The 26,627-nt window shown below is 40.2% G+C and overlaps 1 protein-coding gene across 3 annotated transcripts in view; it reads right to left on the bottom strand.

Moving 5' to 3' along the window:
- The window catches only part of CD2AP (CD2 associated protein), a 77,873-nt gene that overhangs the window by 29,525 nt on the left and 21,721 nt on the right, over positions 1-26,627 (bottom strand). For all 3 annotated transcript variants that reach the window (XM_074538008.1, XM_074538010.1, XM_005485084.4), the window contains 4 exons: positions 10,760-10,913; positions 7,147-7,247; positions 3,001-3,121; positions 49-233 (listed from right to left, as the gene is read on the bottom strand). In XM_074538008.1, coding sequence (XP_074394109.1) covers positions 49-233; positions 3,001-3,121; positions 7,147-7,247; positions 10,760-10,913 — 561 coding nt within the window. The remainder of the gene's footprint in view (positions 1-48; positions 234-3,000; positions 3,122-7,146; positions 7,248-10,759; positions 10,914-26,627) is intronic.

The raw sequence follows: 26,627 nt of genomic DNA, 5'->3' as shown, positions 1-26,627 counted from the left end.
ATTATTTTTACAGGAAATCTCAAAAGAACAATATGTATCACTACAAACCTTATCTTGCTTTTTATCTTCTGATTCATTACTGGATAATCTTGTTTTAAGTTTCACTGAGCCTTCCTTAAAGATATCTCCAAACCCAACACCTCGGATTTTCTTTGGCTGTGCTGGTCCCAAAGCAGGTTCACTCCCATTTCCTGGAGAGGTCACAGGTGAGGTAGGACTATTGAAAACAGGCTCTGAAAATAAAATAAGAAAGGGAAAGCTATTTTAAAAGCTGAAATTATTTATTTGCTCTTCTGGGAAAAAAGTGGAAGCAGCACAGCTTTGTGCACTCCTCCTGATAAAGAGCTTTTCAAGGAACACCACTGTAGCTGTAACACCTCATATTTGTTCTCATTTTATATTTAATGTAAGACCAACTTAAATCACACCAGTTTTGTCCTGGTTATTCTGGCAACTAAGTCAACAGCTCACTAATATTCTTGCTATTTCAATTATCACTCAGGATCCACAGCCTGTTAACATCAGTGTTTTCCATTAGTTGTATGAAACGCTGCTTACGCACTCTCTGAAAATGGCATTTTAGTCCAACATTTAAAAGCTTCTCATTTGAACAGCTACAAACACAGAAAGCAATAATCAATAAAGGTTCATAATGAATCCAAACATGTTTCAACTGTCACAGGAAAACAGAGTGTATTTCAGTGGCAGAGTGATGCCTCTCAAGGAACCAGAGACATTTTCCTACTGCTCAAAATGCTCCAGCATTCAAACCAGATACAGTTGTTGGAAATTAATCACTGCTGGATAATTCAACTATTTACAATTCTTTCAATCTTTCAGTTTTAAGGGACAGCATTTATCCACCCCCCAGAAATATATTTCAGAGAACAACTTAATTTTGTTGCTAAGAGCTTTGCAACTTTTTTAAAGAAGTTTTTAAACTATGGTAACCATCTGTTAAAGTCCACAAATTAGTATACATAGTCAAGCAACTTTTGCATGCACAATTCCAGGAGACAGTCATGTGAAAGCAGACAGCTTTTATCAACCAGAGTCAAAATGGCCTCCACATCTTTTAGCCTTTGGGTGAAGTTCTTTTCAGCCCATGCAGGCCTGTGAACTGCAATAAAGATTAAAGTCTCTTCCTCCTATCATTAATTTAGGATATTTTGATGGTATTGTGAAGCTAAGTTCTCTTGACTTCAGTTGCTCACCTTTTGTCCACCCAGCTGCTCTTTATTTAGTTATATCCCCCTCATATCTCATAGGACAGCTAAACATCCCTTTGGTGGGCAAAGTCCAGGCTGCACCTTTGAATGACCACAAGTGAGTGAAAGAAGTTTCGCTGTTTCCCGAGAGTGAGGAGGGAACCAAAAAGCTACTCCAGACCCTGACTGTGAAAGTACTGAGCATTAAAAACAACCCCTGGGGGATGAGGGGCTGAACACACCAACTTGTTAGGAACTGACAGGAAATACAATAACTTCAAATTACTGTGCAGTGTCACTCATCTCAGAAAACAGGAATTAAGATCAATATATATCCAATTGTAAATTCACTGCACCACACCCCACTAAACTCAGGGAACTTGACCTCCAAGGAAACAGCCACTGACCTATTTGGGACTGCTCAAGTCAAGGTCTAATTTTATGCTACCATGAATTCCAAACTTCCAAAAATAATTCAACAAGATCTTGCTCTTCCCTATGTCTGAGCAAGATCTTGTTTGAAGCAATCAGTACTGGACACCATGTAAATGAGGGAGCACATTACCACAAGGTAAAAAAAAAAAACCAACCTGTTTTTCTCGAATGTTAGACCACTGTCTTTTAAAAATCAATTAACTCCTGCTCTGATGTTCCCAAAAAACATTCCTGTTTCAGCAATACCATATGACAAGTCCCCTTCAAATTGACCTTCACAGATTGAAATGTTTCTAAAGTGCATTTTCAAGGGAACAGAGTAATTGCCTGTAAAACACAGACCTGCCTGGCACCACCCAGGCTACTACTCAGCCACAGAGCATCTGCTTCTGCCCCAGATACACAGTCATGGCTAGAAAAGGACAGCCAAATGTAAATCCTGCCTTAAAAACATCTTATTGTTAGATTAAAATATAATCTAAGGCCTAAGAACTGGAATCTGTCACAGTCATATTTTCTGAAAAATCCCTTCACCAGGATTTCTTCTCCTGGGAAGCTGAGAAGCCTCAGAAAAGAACGAAAACAGTAATTATCTGATTGCTGCTCCTGTGTATGGAATGTGGTCTGGACATTGTTTACCAACAAGTGCACGTTTGATTGGCTTCCTGTGACTTGTTTTTACTTAATGACCAATCACCATCAGCTGTGCTGGACTCTGAGGAGTCAGTCATGAGTTTTTCATTATCATTCTTGTTAAACCTTCTGTCTGTATCCTTTCTCTTTCTTTAGTACAGTTTTAGTATAGCATTCTTTAATATAATATAACACAATACCATAAAATAATAGATCAGCCTTCTGAGAACATGGAGTCAGATTCCTTATCTCTCACTTCATCCTGGGGACCTCACAAACTCAACAGGGATCTCCTTCCTTGGACTTATTTTGAGGCTCTCCACACTGTTTTGATTTCCAAATAACTTGGTTAAACACCTCAATTTTCTGTTTTAGAGAGCTCATGACTGTGAGAATAAGACTGAAAAAAGCTATTAAACAAAAGAATAATTTTATATCCAAGTCTAAAAAATATCAACTTTGAATATTATAAAATTTCTAATGATAAAGTGCATGCCACACATTTGCAAGATTAAGACTTTGACTGCAATTTTATTATGAGTGAAAATGGGAGCAGACATGTATCCTCATACTCAGCATTAACACTTTCTGGAAAGAAATGGGAACATCATTCTTAGGAAGACTGAATTCTTTACAGCTTTGTTGTAGTTTAACCATAATACCCCAAATTATACCAGAAATCAAAACTTACTTTGCTAAGAGTTTGCAACAAACAGACCACTACCTGTGTCATCCAGAGCATCCTGTGTTTCTCCATCATCCGTTGATTCCAATTCTTTCACAAAGTTTGAAGGAAACATCCCTGCCTTGCCATTCAGTATTCCACTCCACCATCCTTCCTCTACCTGTATAGAAATATTTTGCACATTACCAATGGAGTAAAAAAGAAATTCCTATCAATTCCATACAAACTCTACAACCAACTTTGGGGAAAGTTCAAATTATCATTCTTTCTTTAGAAAGAAACCTACCAAACATGCAGAAGTATTAGACAAAAAGAAGAGGAAGAAAACAACTTAATGTTACTTGTACCACTACAGCAATGATCTTAACAGCAGATTAGGCCCATTTCAGTTAATCCCAAAAAAGCAGCAAAATGTTCATCAACGTTCTCAAAACAGAATTAGAGGCACTGCACATTTAACACAACAAATAAGTATTAATCTGTTCATGAAATACAGATGAAACTTTGAGTCTGTGTGTCCATGGAAATTTTTATGTGTTTTTGCTGTCCATCTGTCTTTTCCTCTGTCTTGTCCAGTTTCTACAAGTCCCGCTCTGACTGGCCTCATCCAGGGGGCAGCTTCACACAATTTTGATCAAAAAATGAGTTTGAAAGATTAAATTTCTACAGATAATGTGGAGTAGAACATAGAAAAGCCCTTACGGACATCAGAGAAATGGAAAATTAATGGATCCACTCCATCTAGTAGGAGACTGAACAGCACAGCCTGGCCCTAGATGTACCACAGGGGCAGGGACCTGCCCCATCAGAGCTGACCAACCTTGCCAAGACCACAAGGATTTTGTGGTGGCACACCACAGTCCTAAGGCCAGCAACATATTGGAAAGCTTACCAGGAATATCCCGCATGGTCTAAAGCAGAACTAGCAAAAGCAGAGCAACAAGAAGTGATGGGGTAAAATGATGCCAAAGGACTAAGAATTGTGCCCTTTGAATTTATGAACAGTTTTCAAAATGTCTTAAATAAATTCAGTTTATTTACCTAATGAGCACTAGTTAACAACTATAATTAACATAATTTTTCAGAATCTTTTATTTAGGTTGCCCTGTTTTGAGGCTGGAAAGTTGTTTTTAAGAAAGGAAAGCAAGAGGAAAAAGCAAACCAAGCAGCAGCTGTTTGCATTATCTTTTTATAGCCTGGCTTTTTAGGTCACTATGCCTGACACACAGGCACAGTTTTTTAATGCCAGTCCACCTCCAGGCAAGCAGAGCTCAAGGAGAACCTGGCAGCTGCAGACACAGGCAATGAAAAGAGCACTGTTGTTTTTAAAGGCATCCTGGTGTGAAAATACAGCTTTGTTGTGGATGGTTCAAACTCAGAGACTGGGCCTCTGAAACAAATTTTAAGCACAGATTTCTGGCAAGTGCTGCCCAGGCTCTGGCACTTCAGGTTTGATGGAACATATAACAGAAAATTAAAATACAAATGCCTTGCCTCACCCACACCACTCACTCAGGAGCCACGAGAAAGGAACTTTTAATGGTTACAGTACAGAAAGTGACCTGAGCATCCATTTATTCCTCTGCCAAGAGATGTGGTCAGCAAAGCACTTTACAGCAAAGCAAAGTGATGCCAACCCAGAGGCACTCAGGAACAAACCCAAAATTTCCTGGGCACACTCACTCAGCTTCCTCACCATACTGCCTTTATATAAACCCCTGACTAGACACAAACTGCATTGCCAGAAAAGGTTTCTTTCATCAACATTAGACACAGGCTAAAGAAGCTCTCCATGCTTTGGTGGAGAACATCTGCACATCTGTTAGCAGCAGCAACACAGATGACAATTTCATAACCCCTCTCCTCCATTCCAAAACATTATCATATGATCCAATTTCCACAAGAGAGCAGTACAGCTCTGGTACACATACCAGAACTTTTTTTTCAGTGTGAATCCCATCAACTTATTTGTACAAAAAACACAGTCTTCCAAAGAAAAAATGGGGAAGAAGACTGAAATAAGCAGCTTCACCAATCTGTTGTGGTTTTTTTTTTCTAAAAACTTCCCTAATGATGTTATATGACATTTTATTTCACTTGAAAAAACAGCATGCAAATACTAAAACTATAATACTACAAAAATAAATCTGCTATTTAGTGCTGCTCCTGACAGGAGCGAGGGGAAGATATAAAGGAAAAACCAAGGTTTTAGAGCAATGACAGTCATCATATACACTCTGTGCATGTTTTTCATGTGCAAAACCCACGTGACTTTCTAGAAACAAAAAGCCCTGTGGATTCAGCCAGCACATTGCACAATTTTCTTCCCAAAAAGTTACTTCTGCTCTCTTCAATATCAACCATTTAATTACTGAACCCATTTGCCTTCACCTTTGATTTCATGATCAGTGGTGTCATTTATATCAACTCAATTTACAAAAAGCACTCAAGGGCTAAATATTGAATTATTCTCAAGTAACTGATAGAGCCGATCCCCCTCACAGAGCTGATTTTACCTTATTTTCCCCACAGACAAAGATGACCAAACAATTTTTCCTTGAAGTAAAAGTTACAAGTCATCTGCATGCACAGAAACAGCACCTTTTACATATCAACACAAAGAAGCAAACTATCTCACAGTACTGAGGACAAATTACCTAAAACAAGTTATCCCAGCATATTGCACAACCCGTGGACAATTTTTTCTACCATTCTTTACATTTCTGGTCCCATCAGTACAGTTTCACGAAGCAGACAGACATAGTCTACACCTGTCAGGTCTTTTCTACATCACCATGAAAACAGCGTGCAAACAGTTCTGTGACCATACTATTTTTCTATCAGGTAGCATTTCCCTGAAAATTTGTTGAAGAAGTAGCAAAGACTGGGTACTACAAAAACGTATTTTCAAATCATTAAAAAAGGAATAAGCATGGCAACTAACAGCAAAAAATCTAAATAATAAAATATAATCCACACTTCCTTAAGAAACCAGATGAGGAAATGCTCTGATTTTTTTATTCTGTTTGGTTACTTGGTCATCTCTGGTACATGACAGCACACTCCCCTCTGAAAATAATTCCGGATGCCAACACATGCAAGCAAAATAGTTGTTTCCACAATAGTTCACTACATGTGCTCTCTCATGAATGCTTACACTGGACCATCCAGTCACAACTGCCAGTGCAGGCACCATCCACAAATTAAAGTGCTGAGGTTACCCAGGAACACTCCTCAAAAAACACCCACACACAAAGGCATTTATGAAACTGCAAGTTCAGTGAGCAGGTTTAGCAAGTCACTTGCTCTGTTTACTCTCAAATATTAAATTTTGGAAGTATTAGTACAAATGCATCTAAGGACATAGCTTTTTCCTTGCTAGGAAAATAGAAGAGTCCTTCCTGGCAACTGTCAGGTTAGCACTCTCTTCCAAAGAGGGTCATGCACACGAAACACAGTCTTACAAAGCTACTTAAAAAGCACCACCAATAGCACATGGCTAGAAAGAAAACTTCACTCTCCCTTCTCAGAGCTTCAGGGAGGAAGAAACGGCACCAGGGAAGGTCAGAGCCTGCTGTGCAGAAGTTTTCCTCTGAGTTCTAAAAATGTTCCTTCCACAATCACTCTGATCTTTTCCACAGTTTCCCTGAAAGATTTCACATTTGGAAGAGACACTCCTCTGACACATACAAGCTTCCCACCACTGCTATTGAATGGAACAGCCACCAAGGAAGCACATGCATAAGAAAAGATAAGAAACCACCATTCCAATTCAATGGGTCTACAAGAGAACTTGGAACTGGGAAATCAAGTCAAATAACATTTTTCACCTGTACCAATTTGGAGTATGTCTGCCTAAAGAAACTGGTCCAACAGTTTTACCACAAAGCATCCTAAAGCCAAGGATCACACAGACAGGGCCAAAGAACTGCAAAACCCTTTCAAACAATGAATCTGTGTAATAGATCACAGTTTATTACTGTGACAATAAAATATTTCTTCTAAACATCTAGCATATATAGTTTTAGTATTAGATCCTGAGAGAAAACTCCAGAATTCTTAATTTTAGCAGCAAAATCACTACTTCCCATGCTATCTTCCCAACAAGCTTGTAATACAAATAATCAGCCAAAAAAGTGGTTTGACTCTCAGCACATGAATGACCAGCTCTGTAGAACAGCTTACCTCATCAATGATGTCAATCACATCCCCCAGCTTGAGCTCCAGCTCATCCTCATTCTGCGGGATGTAGTCGAAGAGCACTTTGCACTGCCGCTTCTTGGACCCTGATCCAAGGGAAACACCAGAAGTAAGAACACTCATAAAGGAGAACCATCCCTCCTACACCCTGCTCCTGAAGACCCAGAAGCCATTCCAAAAAGCTATGTAGCTTTTGATCCTGATTTTGTGGTTTGCTTGGGTCACCTAAGGCTAGGGAGACATGATTCTGATAAATGAACAGTATACCAATTACCAACCTGCTATAAAAAGCATGTTGACACAAGCAAGTCAGGTAAATCCATGGTGATTTCTCAAGCTATTTCCCAACCAAATTTGCAGGAATGGCAATCACTGCCAGTTAGTATCTACTTGGAAGAAAAGGTACAAGTTTGAGCTTCCAGTCCTTAAGTAATCCTGAAAGCAGGGACAACTTTTGTTATGCACCACACTGGAGAGCTCACAGACCTTCTGGCCTCTAACAAGGACCTTGCTAACCACAGCTCTGCGGTAATGCCAACATTTGCTGGGCTCATATTTCAAAATCTGAACTCATTTTTATCTGTGATTTAAAAAAAATCCCTACCTTTTCTCAGTGCCAGTATGGCACCTAATAATTGAAACTGTCCATTAGCAGTCTTCGACAAAGGCAAGATTAAAATTAAGTGCAGTTTTTAGGTGTTTGCCCCATACCATTAAAGCACTGCAGACATTAAAAAGGCAAAATGACATCCTGAGAGGGAAGAGCATTGAAGTGGCTTCTGAGAACTCAAGCCCTGCAGCCACAGTGGTGTGAACCCACACTGCCTAATTACTCTGCACATATCCTGGAGCGCTGCTCCTGCTGAACCCAGACAGTTTATGCACTTCTCCTTCAAACAAGAGGCCATGCCTTCAGACCTTTTCCACAACAGAGCAGCCAGCATGCTTTTGAAGACAATTATCATCTTGAGCTATGACCCATGCATGCTCCCTATCCTCCTCAAAAACAATCTGCCACAGTTTAAATGAAAATATCAATCAAAAGTTTGAAGTGGTAAAGCCTTAGCTTACAGGAGCTGTGTGATTTCCATGCTCTCTCTCTTATACTTTGTACTCCTTCCACACTCAAGCTTCAGCAATTAAGATTAGCTGTGTAAAAACATTTCAAAACACAGACACTGCCTCCAAGATTGATCCTTGTCTTTTTACAGCACTGTTCAAAGTCCAGAGCAAGGCACTTAGAAAACCACACCCAGCATTCTCTGTACAAAACAGGCCAGGCATCAAGCATCTAAAATTTCTGAGAGAGGGCTCACCAAATCAAGAATTTTCTACATGCTGGTATATGATCTAAGCAAGAAACAAATAAACCAGAAATATGAAGCTTTATGGGTTATTTCTAGTAACACGTTAATTGGCCACATAATATACCCTGCTTTTACCTCCACTGGAACTCCTGCACGAGCCCAGAGGGATTGCTCAGTTCAGAGTAATTGCAATAAATGGTTCAATAGTCTTTACTGCCTCCTGCAGTGCTTTCAAGGCTTCTGTTTGGTAGGAGATTAACTGATACCAAAAAAAGGCAAATTTAAAAGTCACTGCCATTTGGCATAAATCTGATCTCAGTGTTCCTTTACTTAGTGTAATTATATCTAAATGGCAGTGGGAGGGAGCCCATGGATGCATTTCACATCCAGAAACCTCCCTCTCCTCTGAGGTCTGTTTCCAGTGACACAATTTAGGAAGTACCGCCTCCCACTTTTGAAAATCCCTAGAACAACCTAGGAAGGGAACCTGTCCTCTCAGAGAACAGAACTCCAGCTTAACGTGCTGCTGCAGGACTGCTGGGCTGGCAGCCTGCAGGCAATTCTGTCCCTTCCCAAAACAACTTGCCTGGCTTCAGGTTTTGTTTGTTTTGTATAGGGTAAACCAAATTTAGCTCTTTGTTGCTGTTACTTAGCACAACTTCTGTATTTTCTTTCTGCTAAATACAGGCAGACATCTAACTGATAGGAATTCTGCCTGCAGCTTACCACCCACCTGACACAAAAATACCTGAATTCAGGGAGAGCTGCATGAAAGAAACTTAACTCTGTTTTTAACATTGTAAACCTTATTTCAGCAAGTGAAAAACCAGAAAGACAAAGACCACTTAGCTCTAGAAAGCAAGTGATTGCCCAGGCACATAGAAAACAGGATCTGCAGGAGCTGTTCAAACAGTCTTCCAGGAAAAAGGGAACAGCAAGTGAAATGGAAATGCAGAGACTGTCACTGCAGCAGGTGAGCAGCTGTGTGCCTAAAGGGAAGTGCTTGAACACCATTTTCTCCAGAAGGAGGAGAGCAGCCAGAGCCCTGCAAAGAGACCAAGCTGTACCTTCTACCCTGGCCAGAGTCACCAGCATGAGGATGTGACATGGAAAATATGGAAACATTCCAGTGTTAGGGTGACCAGAACAATAGCTGACAGCTGAACTGGTATGAGATCACGTCCACAGAATCCTACAGTATCTCCAGGTGGAAGCACCCATAAGATCACATTGTTTCCCTTTCAGAGCCTCGCTGTATTTATCTAGGACCAGCATTAATCTTTCAGGGTGGATTTTTCCAAAGTCTGCTGTGTAAACATCCAACAGGCACGTACATGCTTTTGCCAACATGCAAACACAGATCAGAGTCACTAAAAAGTGATTTTAAATCCTTAATTTCCTGGAACAAAGTCTCAAAAAATTTGTAAAGGTGGTGGTGGTCCTGTTTCAGGGTTTTAAACAACAACTAATGGAATATAAGCAAAACCTCAAAGCATCAACATGCAAGAACCAGTAAGTTCTCAACTTTTTTAAAAAGCAAGCTTAAATAATAAATGCCTTCAAAACCTTTTCAGACAGAGGAAGCCACAGTAATTTAAAGGAATATCTTACAAGAGATTGGTATGACCAAATACAAATCACAAGCCCGTTTGCTGGATGCAGGGAATGGTAAGCTTTCTTCTGCAGCCTTTAGTCACCTTGATATAAAAACTGACATTATAACAAAGAAATCACAGATACAGAAGCACCAGTGGTAGAGTCCTGCCATCCTGTTTGTTAGAACAAAAGGAAAACTACTAATTTTTTAAATACCACTAACTGCACTTTATTTCACACCAGAAGCAAGCCTATCAGGAAGAATCTGAACTATACAGCCCTTTCTTGTCAAAACCTTGAATTTGTTGCAAAACTTGATGTTTGCATATTTCAACTTTTCTTTTAAAATTACCACAGGAAATTTTTTATGATCATGAACAGGCCTGCAGCTCTCCATTCACGTATCTGATAATACAAACAGAGCTCACATGAAGTTACAAAGCCCTCTGACACCTGGAAGGAGTCTAAATCCTGTTCACAGGAAAATTCATCCCTATTACTGGTGTTAAAAGCTACATTTGAGCTTTCTGCCCATACATACAGGAGCATAATTTGTCTTTGAATCAGTTTTTCTTCCTATGTTACTTGTTTTCCACGTAACCTTAAAACTAAGTCATGCATTAAATAATTCATGTTTATTTTTAAAATACACGTCAGCAGCATGCACAATTGAAGGAATTGGAAAGACCACGTACTCTTCTTGAAGCCTTTGGACGGGGGATGAGGCTGAAATCCTCCTGCTGGAAGGCCATAGCTGCTCATTCGCTGCACAAGGCTGGCGACATTGCCAGATTTCTCCCTCCTGAGTGGCACAGCATCATCCTTGGGCTCTACATCCTTCTTAACTTCCTGGAACAAGAGATTTAACAGACTCAGAGGCCACTTAAATCACCCAAGAGGTCAGTGGTTTTAAACAGGTGCACCTTAGACTGACACATTTCAGGTACTTACCCTTTGGGGTATAACGACATATTATACTCAAAAATCATGGCCTTCATCCTACAACTAAACATACTCAAGGCTGTAATAAATTTTGAAATAAATGACTTTTCCATACAATTGTGTTAGTAAACAGGTAATGTGCTGAGAAAATTCAGAAAAGGGGGCAGTATTTCAACCATCTACTCTAAATCTCAGAAAAGGTGCTTTGAATCCAGAAGTCTCATATTACAACTTTTATGAAACAGCTCCTATTTGAAAACATTTTAAGACTATAAATATTACTTGAACGACAGACCATTCAATATTTTCATACATAAAGCTGTATTAGGTGATCATCTCTGCCCCAGAAAGCTCCAAGGTGTTTACAGACAAGAGATACAATTGCACTGCTGAAAGATGTGAGCAGAAAAGAAAGTGAGCTCCAAGAAACAGAGTGGGAGCAAGTGAGGGGGAAGATCTAAGAGGAAAATCAGAGATACCATTTTTCTGGTTAAAGTCTCCCACTCTCTTAATCTTTCTCAACTAGAATGGTAGCACTGAAATTGATTGTGCCAAACAAGACTGAAAAGCCTATAAACATGAAAGCACCAGTTCTTGACAAAAAGGCCAAGCAGCAACAGTCACTCTACTGCATCAGCTCATTTAATGGGATTCCACTGGAGAACAGATACTCTGAAAGAAGGAAATCATCACTTTGCACAAGAACAAACCCATTAAGTCGGATCAATGGCCCATCTATTGCAGAACACAGCTTCCAGCAGCTAAAATCCCAGATGCTCTTTAGAGCTCCTGCAGCTCAGATCCTCCCATGTTCCCAGAGCACCCCTAAGGGTTCCATCAGGGAGATGGATCACCTCGCCTCCCTCCTGTGCCTGCAGCTGGAGCTGTTGAATCCTGTTCCTAATCCATGGTCCTGTCTGCTCCACAGCACCCCTGGGGATGCAAACACCCACAAGTACTTGCAGCTTTTTGTGATCCACTTCACAACAATTCTTGTATCCACCATCAGTAGCAACTGGTTAACAACTCCAGGAGTTATTGCAGCTGTAGCTGCAATAAATTATTTAATACTTGAAAACAGAATTGGCAAGGCATATATACACACTTACTCTTGTCATGTGAACTCTTGAACACGAGCTTCAAGACAACAAAGCCCATACATTGATAAAATGCCAAAAATATGAGAAACATATTCCCCAGGACCTGTCTGTCTGGTGCTTTTTGGACTATTACAGCCCAGCTTTCTTACTTGTAGCTGTCCAGCTGGAAAACTCAGCAGGTCTGAACACCCACTGATGCTTTCAAACATACTATGAACCTCAAGTTAAACAGACCAAAGCATCTTCCAATTTCTCAAAAGAACAGAGCAAGACTGCAGACAGCAGGACTTCTCCTCCCACTCACCTACATTACATAAAAAAGGCTTTTTAGAAAACAGTCCAGAGTAGTTCCTGCTGTTACTCTCCTTCCTCCACAGCGACTTCTGCCCTGGAGATCTTAGCTCTGCTGAGATCCATGCCATCTTCCCAGTTCAAAAAACCCCAAAACAAACCAAAAACCAGCTCCTCTTGAATAGCACAGTATCCTGCCTACCTCCCATTTAAGTAGACATTTCACATTTCAAAGATTTTGTCATTCTCAGGCCTACAGCTGGTTTTTGGCCCATTACTTAGAAGTCTGATAAAACCACAAGCAATTAAATTTGGCTACAGCTGAAAAGTTTGTCACCTCCAAAATGCCTTTCTAGCTGCCTTGCTGACAAGGCCATTCTGCTCATCTTAAAAACATACTGGTACTTGAAAATCTGCCTAGAGTGCTTCTGCCTACCCCTGGATCTTTAATTTTTTTTTTTTTTCTTTTTGCTATGTAATTTATACAGGCTCTGAAATCTCCAAGCTACACCAGGAACTAGTACTTCCCCAGGTTTCTCAATTTTAACACTTTCCAGTGAGGAGTCAGCTCCAGGCTCCTTCCCGAGGTCAGCACTTTGCAAAAGACTTCAGAAGCAGCTGCTTCAGTTGCTTTGTAAAAAGCACAGAGACGCAAAAAGGAAGTGGGCAAGCTCCACACAGGCAGTTTGGTCAAAACATGACTTTTTTTCTAAAAATTAATTAATTAGATGAAAAAATAACAAAAACCAACAGACACACCGCTTCCAAATGCTAGAAAATATTGTGAGATAAGTACCACCTTAATCAGTAATTTGAATTAAACAGATAATATGGTTTTAAGTCCAGCATCAAAGGCAGGAAAATAATGGATAGGTTATAAATAGAAGGAAATTATTTCAGACAAAAGCAGTGCCAACTACAAAAGACCCAAGACCCAAAACCAAAAAGAAGAATGTCTGAGCAACTTTCTTGCCAGGCTTGAGTGTCCACCTGAAGCAGTGACAGGTAGAAAGTATGGTGGGTCTAACACAAGACAATGGCAAATTTTAGCAGGAAGTACAGTGTAATTACATTAAAAAAAGGATCTAAAATAATTCTGTGTATAGTCATTACACACAGAAAATCTTGTTGCCTGATTCAAAGGCTGAAGATTTACTGATGAAGAATTTCCTCAGCAGACATCAAAAAGAACAGCCAGACAGTGGGAGAGCCCAGCAGCACCAGGTACTCTCTGTACCTTCCTACCACAGCCAGGGCAGGCAAGCTGGGAACACTTCAATACACAACTAAGAGAAATCAGCCTAATCCAAGACACACAAAGGAATGAGGATGTAAGGAGAAGTCCAAGGTGACTGTGATAAAAACAGGAGCAGAGACTGCAAATCTGTCATTTTTACAAGGAGCAGACGTGAGTATGGGACTGGTACCAGCCAGGTTTGAATCAGAGTCGACTGTGACGTTTTACTTTGTGTATCAGAAAACTGCACTGGAGCATCACATGGAGCTGTTTGCAGCAAGGAGAGAAAAAACAACCACACAAGAAAGTTCTGCCACAGCAGCCAGGCATAAATCTAGTTTTGACAAAGAACTACAGAAGGTGTCAGTAAGCAATGACTAAATGGGCCAGGAACTGGTTTTTTTTTCATATTTAACCGTCTGCCCTTCGTAACATTCTTGTAAAGCAAGAATATTTTTTTCTTCTCATTGTTAGAGAAGAACGGCAGTATTAATTATCCTTCCTTGGGGCATAATAAACCATATTAAAATTAAACCAAAACTGAAACAAATTCAGGAATCCCTGGTCTCCACACCTGCATGAGGTCCACTACACCACAACCCTGTAGTTCACATCAGTCTTCTAACAGCAGGGAGGTGTTCCGAGATTCATTTTCAAAAGCACACATCAGGATCCTCTGACATACACACCCATCACCCCTGCCAGCAACTTCATCCTGGGTATCATCTTTATGACTCCTTTCACAAAGGAAGTAATTTCTACACAAAGATCTCTCAAAACTGACAGTTATTGATGCAAATATTAATTCATGCCCTATTAATAACATTAATAAGAGTTTGCAATTCTTACTCCAAACAGCTTGCTTGAACTTCAGTGTTGTTTCAAAACGACACTGCCTACAGGTCCCACCTCTGAGGTACCACAATACCCAACCTGAACATGCCCAAGACTCCTGTCCATGGGTTTCACAAGGCAGTCAGCCTTGTTTACACAAATTATCAGAGAGAGTCTGTGTTGTGACAATACCAACAAAAAGCTCCAGGACACTTCATCTTGTTCTGAGGTGAGGCCAATGCCAGCAAAACCAAAATGGAAATATGACATTAACTGCAGCTGGAAATTTGAATATTTTTATTCTGCCAGTCCAAATGCAGTTCAAGGCTTGTCAGTATTTCCATGAGCAGCACAGATTTTATGCAGTTATGACTTGGCAGTACAAGGTCAATACAGACTGTCTCTTGGCGTGAAACACACTCCACTGGGAAGCAATCACCCACTTGCTCTGTTGTGAACTACAGCAGTAGTAATAAAGGTTTGAAGTTTTCATAATCTCTACTAAACATGTATTTCACAACACTTACAGACTCACTGCAGCCTGATAGGCAAAAAACAAGTATATAAATTTAACTAGCCAAACAAAAAAAGTGGGTTTTGCTTTAATTGTATCTGTCACGGTTTTATAATCCCTCAAAGAAATGTGTATGTTTACAAATAAAAATCTCAAAATCCTCTACGTGCAGCAATATGTGATGCAAGAACTATTCTTTATATGCAGACAGAAATGCAACACATGTAAATGCATGCACAGGCTCACGCTGCCGTTAAAACAAGCGGGCACTCCTGACCTACTTCCGAGGCGAGCAGGAGCAGCCTCGCCTCCAGCACTGCCCGCCCACCACGGCTCCAGCGGGGACAGCTGCATCCTCCCCACTTCCCTCGCCAGAAGCCAAGAGCTCTCACATCAGGCACGCAGTGGAGATGCAGAAAGCAGGTCAGAGCGTCTGAAAGGCCAAGAGTTAAAAATACAAATTCTATTCCTGAATTATAGGGCACAGAGAAGTTCATTATCCAGCAAATCTAAATCCTTAGCTAGATTCTTCAAGCACAAATATTAAGGCATCAGCTGCCATCTCCTCCTATATATGCCATTACACAAGGAACAGTCATCTTTAGACTTCTTATATTAATTCCACTGTAACATCACTTTGTGCAAAAATGATGTGCATTACTCCTCGTGGCTGAGTACATTTTAAAGCAAGATATCAAGCAGCAGATAATGGTCTCAATCTCTAAAGAGGCTGAGATAAATAATACACAAAGGCAAATGCCTGAGCCTACACATACAATTATCTCTTTTCTTCTCCATCAGAACAGCAATGAAGAACCCATGGACTGACAAATTAAGCCCACGACTCACATTTTACTGAGTAGAAAATAAGTAACTCAGAATTGAACCTGTTGTTTTAGGGGAGAGGGAGGAATTGGAAGCAGGCAATAGTTCTATTTATACAAGTTCACAGCCTGCAAAGTCCCATTCCTGAAAAAACCACATAAAAATGTGACTGTACATAAATATATATCAAAATCTGTACAGCTGCCTACAGAGGAGAGATTGTTATCTGTAACCTGTTCAAGAGCAATGAAACCTCAGTTCCCGAAGCACAAAAATCTTCACATAACTAATTATTTAAGCACCACATTTCCAGTTTTAGTAACGGCAACAGACAGGCAGGCACAGGGCAGCCTTAAGAGCTCCAGTCACTTAAACCTCAGATATCCCACACCTTTTCATTTTGCCTGTGTCTCTACCTTGAGTAGAAAACATGATTTCTCATCCTCAATGTTGGTGCCCAGAGGCAAAATATTTAATAAAGGCAACAAAAGAAAAGATGAGTAATGTGCAGCTATTCCGACCTGTCCCATTACTTTACCTGAGCTATAGAGAAACATAAGAAAATCCATGGACCAAAATAGCTGAGAAGCTGCTGAGCTCCTTCCCCGGAGCATTCAGGAGATCAGAGCAGGTTCCACCTCCCAGGAGAAGAGCTTGGCTGGGAGAGGTGAGAGGCTGCCCCTGATCTTCCAGAGAATTAAATATTATTCTTGAAAATAGAAACAAATCACCTGAAGATGAAAGCAGCTACCATCTGAACAACAGACAAAATGGATAACCTTTTTTTTTGCAAGACAACTTACCTCCTGGAGAGTGCAACAGGTGTCATGGGTTGATTTTGGGGGGCTTAATTTAAGGTTGAAGTAGGTAGGGAATGTTTAACAGTGAATCACTGGGTTTAAGTGCTGACCCTCCATCACACTGAACTAACAGAGGCAGCATCACTCCCTGCCTTTGTCTCTTCACAGTCTGACCTGTTGCTTTCTATTAAACCACACCCACATCACATAACACAGCTTAACAAATTACCAATATTTTTACATGTGTTATAATCTATGCTAAATATAGATCTTTTAAACATACTGTCTCCTTGTGTGGGAGGAGAACAATCATCAGGCAAGCCATCACTTCTTTCTCACAATATGCAACATGTGGAGTAAGTGGGATCTCCAGGAAGCATAAAAAAATGAACTGAATTGCTGCAGATTTACAAACTAAAACCTGAGTCATCAAATAATTGTGATACTTGAAGGTCAAGAGCAGAGAAAAAGCTGAACTTTCTACATAAGGAACACTCTATAGAGGTAATGTAGAAGTAGGCTCAAAGTTTCAGATTTTAATACAGATTATAAAAATACATGCATATAGTTTTTATATATACAAATAATTCAATTTTTTCATGGAGAATTGTATATGTACAAACTCTGCACCAAGCAAGTGTCAAAACAGAATCTGACATGAAGTCTTGTTAATGTTGGCAAAATGCAAAGAGACCTCAAACAAAACCTGAAAGCCTAGATGCAGGAAAGCTCAGCAGTCAGCTCACCAGGTCTACCAACAGCAGAGCAAGGAATCCTAAATTAACAGGAGTAACTAGAGGAAGCACAGATCTTTACATCAGTGTTTCCCAATCATTTAATTTAGAAAAGAGTTCATTTTAAAATACTTCTGAAAAGAATACCTTAAGAATATTTTATGGTGTTGTCATAGCCGGATAAAACTGTTTTAAAATGCTGATTGCATTTCTTCTCTATTATATTTGCTAATACATATACATGAAAATTTAATTATATTTCTTGTAATTGTTTTATAGAATAACAATTAATGTCCTGTCAACCACCAGCCACAAAACAGTGCTTCAGATCAATCAAAGCAAGAACCACACGTGGCAGAAGGCAAGACAGAGCTCCAGCTCCCACAGCACACGTGTTTTGTCTTCTTCCCCACAGGGGAAGGCTGGAAGACATTTCTTTCCCTTCTCCCAGTTAATTGCCTCTCCTGCTGGTCCAGAGAAATGCGGGATCCAGTAACCACTACAGGTTCACCCTGATGTTCAACTCAGAACATCCCTAGTTCCTGCTCACCATCATCCTGTCTTTCTGCCTCCACTCTGTTGCACCCAGCTTTCTTCTTCCCTGCATCCTTTTTCCAAGGCACCATCTCTTTGCATTCCCTATAAGACCTTCAGCATTTCACTCATGGCCACAAGTTAAAACACTGACACATCCACATCCCTCCACAAGTCTTGCCCAGGGCACAAAATTAAATACTTAAGAGATTGTCAAACAAGGGCTAAAAGTATAAATCTGGAGTCTCAGTGGAGATTAGAAAAGGTTTAAAGATTAGGCATTACCAGAGATTCATACATTAACTAACAGTTTTAACTGAAAATGCATCTTGCTTTCTGGTCCTGTTTTGAAAGCATCTATGTAACATGCTTATCACCATCAGTTTCCAAGAATTCAAAAGCTTATTACAACAAGTCCAGAGCTAATGAATTCACTTACATACACCAAAATATATTTTTACAAAGTGAAGAGCATCAAAAAAGCTTGTTAAACCTAGAAAATATTTACCACAATAAACTTTCAGATCAGCTCAAAATATTGAATAAAGCCAATGTTCAAGGAACACATACATTTGAAACTCAATACTGAAAGCACTACAGTAGAGAACACCTAACCTCCCCCTCCAAAATGATGAGCAGCCAAACAAAAAAAAAATCGCAACTGGTGCAAACATTAAGAGATGACAGGACAGAGATGAGCTACCCTTGTGCAGGCTTAAGCTTCAAGTTCACACTTAGATTACTTCATTCCAGCTCATAAAAAGCAAAAGAACCGACTGATTTAACATTAACTGTGTTGGGTGTACACACACGTTGATTTATGAGGCATATGGCAAAGGACTACAATTACATGGCTGGAATGTGCAGCCAGAGCCTCCTGGGATGTAACAAACATTACAGCAAACAGTACCTGGATAACTGACCTCTTTGTTCTTATTACATATGCTAATTCCAGAGTGCACATTTATAGCTGCATTTTAGACTTCTGTACACAGGGAAAGTCTAAATTTAAAAGTCATGTTCCTGCACGAGCCCACTCAGTCTCTGCTGCCTGAGCAATACTTGGCACAGTTTACTCAGTGATGGTTGCAAACACCTCCTGATGAAGCACACCCTGTTTGCAGCCTCTAGGCAGGGAATGGTTGCCTTGCTCCTGTGCTTGGAGAGAAAGCTATAAAATTACACATGAATCAAATGTAACAACTAAATAAGGATGAACAAAGGAGCAGACTGCTTCACGTGATTACATGAATAAGGACATGTAGAAACCTGCTGCCCCTTCCACACAAACCATCATGCTCTATCAGAGCAGCTCGGGAGTATCCAGGAGTGTGCTGCTCCCCCAGAACATCACAAGCTGATATGGCATTTAGGAAAGCAAGAGGAACAGGTACAAGCAACAATCATGGATAACTCAAATCAGAGGGAATGATTAGCATATTAAGCAGTATTCACACAGGTCATTAATCACATTAATCACACTTTATCCTGATGTCCTTCAGAACAGCACTTTAAGTTCCCTAAAGTTCCATATCAGTGCTGCCACTGAGCCAAAACTTAGGAGCTTTTTCCATTTCTCTCATGCTCTTGACATCACAGTATCAACATATATATATATATTCCATATTTGAAAATATACTAAATATTACAAGAATCACCAGTGTTTTCCCTATTCTGTGTTCACATTCAGCCACTGAAGACTTCACAACACCACAGATTTTTATTCTTACAATAACAATAGTTTGTGAATGCAAAGTGAAATCTTTTTCTCAGGTGATTTTTTCAACATCTTAAAGCACAGGTCATATTGGACAAGGAAAGGGGCATATCATTTCAACAAATTTCCTGCAGTTAAATAGCTCACTTTTGAGGAAGGCATCTGTGACACTTCAGATCCAACAGTCCATCAAGACAAATATTTCAAATAGTCAACTCACTTGCATGCTATTTCTTACTAAACAAGACACTTATACTGCCTTGGAATATGAAATAATTCACACATCCCCAACCAACAGCAACAAAGGAAATTCCTGTGTGGATGTGGTGACAGCTGAAAAGACAGCCTGACACACGGGTGCCCACAAATGGCTGTGTGGGCAGAGCTGGGTCAGCACCAGCAGCTCTACACTGCTAAATCAAACACACTTCCAGACTTCCCCTCTTCATGACAGACACAGTCACATCACAAAGGGACTTCACAGGCTTGGGACCCAACTGGTCTGAACCCAGGCAGTCAATCCAGTGATTCAACTGGAAAATCACAGGAGTAGGAATAAATTATGGTGAGCTCTGAAAGACAGTGAAAATGCTGACATATCTGTGCCACTCGTTATATCTGTCAATGTTTTCAGCTGATTTAATTTTCTTTACTGTTGTTTTTAGAAACAATAGTTTCCACATCCTAAGCAAGGCTCACCCAAGCCAATTATCAACTTTCCAACTGGAAAAAAACTGTTTCCTTGTTTATTCCGGCCAAAACAGCTGGATAGCAGAAACTGGTCTCTCACCCCACAAGCACAGGAATCATTATCACCATTCTCACAAATCTCAGGCATGTGCCAATGGATGGGATTAGCAGGTGCAGGATTTGCTCAGGCAAACCCACAAGGCACCCCCTGAAATGACACTCTCCTCCAGTGGCCCTATTTCTCCCAAAAGCCTGAAGAAAAATCAGCAGGAACAATGGGTTGACATCATAGTACTGGCAACAGGTGTTAAAGCACCAGCCTGAGTGCTCAGCTTCCCTCCTTGCCTGAAGACAAAGAGCCCAGGGTTTCTCTCATGAACTCAGCAGTGAAACTGAAATTACTTAATATGGCTTTCAATCTTGCATGTAATCTTTGTTTCTGAGAAACAAGAACTGCCAGCTCTGAAGCAAACATCTCCTTACCAGCAGGGCAGCCTACTCTGCCTGGGAAGCAGTGCTGCTTTGAGCGCTCTGTCACATCCCTGCACAACCCACTGCTAGTGGTGACAGTTTGTTCAAAACAATAATAAAGCAAACCAAAATGCTGTATAAACTGAAATGGAATTTGACCAACAGGACTGATAAACTGCTGTATATCTTGCTTTCCCCAAGCCTTACTTGGATGCAAAGATTGTGGACAGAATACTTTAAGGAGCAGACGCCAACATTTTGGAAATAGGTATTTTATTCTAGTTCTTAAATACATCCTATTTATTTCAAACTAAATATGGCTTAACCTATACCCATTGCTTTAAAGGGTTATTTATTCATCTGCTTTTTTAACTGATGTTACTACACTTCTTAATCATGCCCAGATTAGAACTAACCTAGAAGGGTCTGTCTTGCCTGTGATCCCTCCCAACTCCATAAGTCCTGTTTAAAGTTCTGGGTGAGGTCAATTTTTAAAAAGTAATTAAGGAAGATGCAATGCTTGAAGGAGCTTTCAGCCAAAACTTCTCTCACTGGCTCAGAGTATACTTGTGTTTACCAGCATGCCAACAGTGATAATACAGGACAGAGGCAGCAAACACAGGCTTAAGAAGGTAGTTCAGCTGTGCTACTCTAAAGTGTTCATCTAAGGGTGATGAAAAGGGAACAAAAGAGGCTTGGGCTGTGTTTTGTTTTCACAAACACACATACCAGGAAGTTGAATATAAAGAATCAACTAAAAACAAATCATCCTTTTAGAAAAGAACTCTTTCTGCAAGCAAAGTAGCTGTCTGCAATCTCCAAGCATCTCCCTATACTACAGAAGGGGACATGAACTAAACCAACTCCAAGTAATTTTATTACACAAACAATTCTAAGACCATGAATTTACACCATATACTAAATAAACTCTCAAAATCATATTGCAAGCATAATTTTTAAATTCATGCTGTCTCCATTCACTATCCCGAAACACAAAGTCTGTTTACAATATTTGATGTTAAAAACATAAGGAAAATTAAACAAGCTTACCACTTCCAAGGACATATTTGCTCGAACACGCCCAGTGTTGCAGATTTTTTTTATTTAGGGGGGGAGGAAGAAAAATGTCACAGTGAGCAAAGTTCACGTGTTAACCTGGAGAGGCTCCAGGCTCGGTGCTAGAGCAGCAGCAGCAGCTGCTCCCACCTGTGCAGGCAGGAGGCTGCTCCTGCAGCAGCACCAGGGCTGAGGGGCTGCATGGCCCACACTCGCTCAGAGCAGTGCCCAGCCCACTCACCCAAACGTCCCCAGAGCCTGCTGGCAAACTCCTCTGCCTCAACCGATGAAAGCTACTGATTAATCTATGCTCTGCTCCTCCCTCATCCGAGTTACTGCCCTGAGCTTATGATCAAACTGGTTTTACTACCATGTAAAGCCTATTACTCACAATACAACTATTTACAAAACTAAGATAGCAATAAATGAAATAAAACAAGGAACTTCAGTTCTTAAAAAAAACTCCTCAGCTATGTAGAGACAAAAACCTTAAGAAAATAAGCAGAAGGATGAATATGAAATCAACACTTCCAGTTATCAACACAACAGGTGTCTGGAGAGTGAACAGAATTACTCAAAACAAATAAATCAACAAAAACGAATCTTAGTCCATCTGGTCAAAGTAAATGCAAAAAAGGAGTTAAGACTCATTGGGCCAGAGAAAAGAGGTAGGTCTGGGGAATTTCCTTAAGGAGAGGAGGCCTGGACTCTTAACCTTTACTTTCACAGAACTGAAAGTAAAGTCAATATAAAGTCTAGAAGCAAACAGAGGTAAAACCCAACCCAAAATCAAAAAGTCTTCCACATTTCACACACATTAATATCTCAAAAAACCTCACACATGCCATCTAACAGCATTACTACACTTCTCTAAATTACATTGGAAACAAACCAATGTGTGCACATTTTTCACCGTGATGGATTTTAGAAAGGAAAAGCTGCTCTCAAAGAAAACAATAAAAGTCTGCTAGTTTCCATTGCTAAATCCTTTCAGGAATTTATAAAATTGTTTATTTTAAATTGCCCATACAGGAAGAAGATGATAAATGGCAATAACAATGTCAGAAACAAGAACTCTATTTCAACCCCACTCAAAGAGGATATGCACACAGTTTAACAGGAATTTCAGACAAGGTTTTGTTAATAACACTGGAAACATGTACACTCCAAAACCCAACTCTGCAATACAGGAAGAACATCTTTAAGAAGCTGCAGCACTGAAAACTGAATTCAAGGAAATGAGCTTCACAAGTAGGCAGTGTAATTTTTTGCCTGCACTGTTTTTTTAACCTGCTTGTATTCAACTGTACATTTACCACCATCTCCTGGTTTTAGGACTGCTTTGGACATCCCACACACAGAGTTCACAGCCAACTTTTACAACACCTCCCACTGCCCACCCCACTCAGTGGCACTGCACAGAAGCATCTGAGGATGTTTCAGAAGCTTTATGGGGTTCCCTTTAACTGAGACTACCAGTTCTCTTTCTTTTAAAGCAAAATGATACAAGTCAGCACCAAGAGCTGCACCTTTTGGGACAGACCACCTCAGACTGCTCATTAACCCAGCAAGTGATGGGCTCACAGAAAACATCCTGGTCCCAGCTGGCACCAGGAACCAGACATCACCAAGCTCTGGTCGTTCTCCAGGATCTCCCCATCAATATGGAAAAGGCTTCAGTAGAAGCCATTAAAACTCAACCAAAAAGTTACCAGATGATGTTATAAGGTACCAAGCATCACCATTACACCAGTATCCACAAGAAGCTTCCATCAATTCCCTTCTCCACAGGAGTGCTTCAGTCACATAGTGCTTAGTGTACACCCACACTGTACAACAAATTAACCCAGTTAAAACCACAGTCTCAGCTTTCTCTGCTGCACTTCTGACAGCAAAGACCCAACTGCTACCACTGCACAAAACAAGCCTACCATCACAATTTAAAATTATTGTGCATATTTAGAAGACTTGAGAAATAAAAGGAAGACATAATCAAAAATCTATTTCCTGCTTTAACAACCCAAAATGAAGCTGACAGCACTTAGTCATACTTCAGACAGAAAAGATGCATTTGTCAAAGCATGAGAAGTGGCATAAAATGACAGTAAATCCTGTGTATGGGCAGAGCCCAGAAGGAGGGAACAGAAGGGGACTGATCTGCTTTAGCAGTGAGGATACAGTCTGAATCTGGGGCATTCAACATATTCAGGCAGCATGCAGCAATAATCCTCCTGTCCACATTCTGCTTGTCCTTCTAACAGGCAAGAAGCAGCCTTGCACTGCCCAGCAGCCAAGGACAGTTTGCAGCTGGCACCAAGGCAACAAGCTCTTTTCCTGCCCTCACACAGGATGAAGAAGAGACAAACTAAAAAAATTAGCCAAAACCAACTAGCTTGAATTAGAACCTTCTCCCAATTCTCTTCCAGTTGATGAAAATCAAAGGCTTTTATTTATTTAAAAAAAAACATTTTCTCTAATAGCATCTAACATTTTAAAAAGAAAACATGCTTGTCTTTACCCAGTTCAATCTGTCATATTTATTATATTTTTAAATTTTACACATGAAGGCAAATCTAGTGGATAATACGTGCACTTTCAGCTTCAAATTTTAATCTTTTACGGATCAGCGCAAATTAAAATTTACCATCCATGAAGAAGCTAAATCCTGGCCACAGTTCAATTCATAACAAACCACTGTGTATATATATATTACACCAATAAGCCACAAATTTAACCACATAATGCATTCAGGCCAGATCCTCATTTAATGCATGAAATTACACTCATAACAGGAGAGTAAGATGATCCTTTCAGGAAGTGATAAATATTTAAGTAGAGCCCCAGAATTTTGCAACCAACCCTGTAAAACTTGGTGCAACCCTTAGTACTGCCCACAGCAATTTGTGTTCTCTGGTCACATTTCTGTCCTCTTTCAGACTTCTGTGCTCCTTCCCTTTCATGTGGGTCATGAGAAGTCAGCAATACTCATTTCTTGTCAGCATCCTCACTGTTCTTACCACTCCCAATGGTGGTGGCTGCTCTCAGCAGCAAACCAATAAATCCATCTCTCCAGGGACTTTCCTCATTCACAGGGCCAAAGTCCAGCCCTGCCTGAGCTCATTTCCACCCCCTCCAGCAGGCCACCCACACCTTGCAGGTGTTAGCAGCACACCAGGCCAACAAGAGGCATTTGAGTTTAGCTGCTGAGGCTTGGTACTTGCAGCAGTCTGGTCACAGAAATAGCCCCTAGATCCTGCAGCATGATCCAACAACCCACCACAGCAGCAAATGAGAATGTTTGTTTGTTGTGCCTCCTCCCAAACCAACAACAACACACCACCAAAACACTTTTCTGCAACAGCTTTCCCAGAAATAGTCTTTCAAACTATCACTATCTGTAAATTAACTTTTACAAAGAAACTATAATTAAATTAACCATGAAGAAAACACAAACTTTCACGTCCCTAGCAATTAATGCTTTCCCTGATCTCACCACTACACAACAGCCTTCCAGCCTAAACACACTATCTTGAAGAAAAGTTCCCAACATCAGCCTCATAACTACACTCAGGTCCAGCACCAAGAAGGCAAGTTACCCCTGTTGTCATGAAACAAAAGTGATCATTTTCTTCTACACAACTTCCCTTCTGCTTCTCCAAACCCCTACACCTTCTAGAAAACTGACTGTCCTCTGTAATTCAGGACATCCGACCATGCCATGCACATATAAACAGCTGGAAAGTTAAAAACACCTGCAGCTGAGATGTCAGGATGGAAATAATTTTAAACAAAATTTATAAAAGCCACAGCTGCAGAAGGGGAAGAAAAGATCCAACAAGCATGGTAATTAACACAGAAACGTGTCACATCTGACCCAGGACAAGCTGCTGACACACAGAGCAGAAAAGAGCCGAGGCTGATGCTTTTTCTCTACACAGCACTTGAAAGCTAATTAAGAACATCAGCACAGTGATCATCAAACACCACTTGAGGTCAAATTACTATTTATACAGGACTCAAAACCCAAAAATGACTTTGAACTAAACTACCAACAACTTGAAAATGTTAGACAAGTGAAAAGCATTTGTACAAACTTTCCCTTGGTAGGAGACCCCCCCACCAGTTTTAAAAGGAAAATCTTAAAACCCCTCACAGTAAATCAGAAAATAATAATTTCAATTTTTCAGAAAAATTGTCAAATTTAAAGTAAGTGTAAAAAAGTGTTTATAGCACTGGACCAATATCCCCTTAGGTTTTCGCAACATGAAAGTATCACAGTAAGATACAATGGACAATTCTGGTTTGAAAGGAATTAATTTCATTTCAAAAGGGGCAGGAATACCTACATTCGCTTGGACTATGTGGAAGTGTTACACCAAGGAGTTTGCAGAGTCACAAAAAAGGCAGTGCCAGCAGCAGAGTCCAGGGTAAAACAGAATTGCCCCTCCAAATAAAGCAGCTTGATCCAGGCTGAAAAATCCACATCAGCAAAGCCTGAGGATGTGGATCCTCACAAAACTGAGGACGCAGTTTTTCATTATAGATGAGCTGTGACCCCACTTTGCCAACTCTCTCATGGCTGGATGTCTTATGCAGGGGTAGGTTTAGGGTTTTTTTATATTCTTGTTTTTTTAATCAGTTCATCCCACTAAAGCAGATAACCATGGCTACAGACAATTTGGTTGAAGTCAGAGTGACACAGAACACATAATTCAAGGATACAGGCCAAAATAAATGCTAAAGTAAGAACAGACAACAGAAGTTAATTTTAAAAAATCTACAAAAGCATATTAAAAAATGTTAGCACCTTGAATGTCT

Source organism: Zonotrichia albicollis, chromosome 3 (genome assembly GCF_047830755.1).
Source record: "Zonotrichia albicollis isolate bZonAlb1 chromosome 3, bZonAlb1.hap1, whole genome shotgun sequence".
Classification (NCBI taxonomy): Eukaryota; Metazoa; Chordata; class Aves; order Passeriformes; family Passerellidae; genus Zonotrichia; species Zonotrichia albicollis.
The sequence above is the reverse complement of the archived record's forward strand: the minus strand, read 5'-3'. Positions and strand labels throughout refer to the sequence as shown.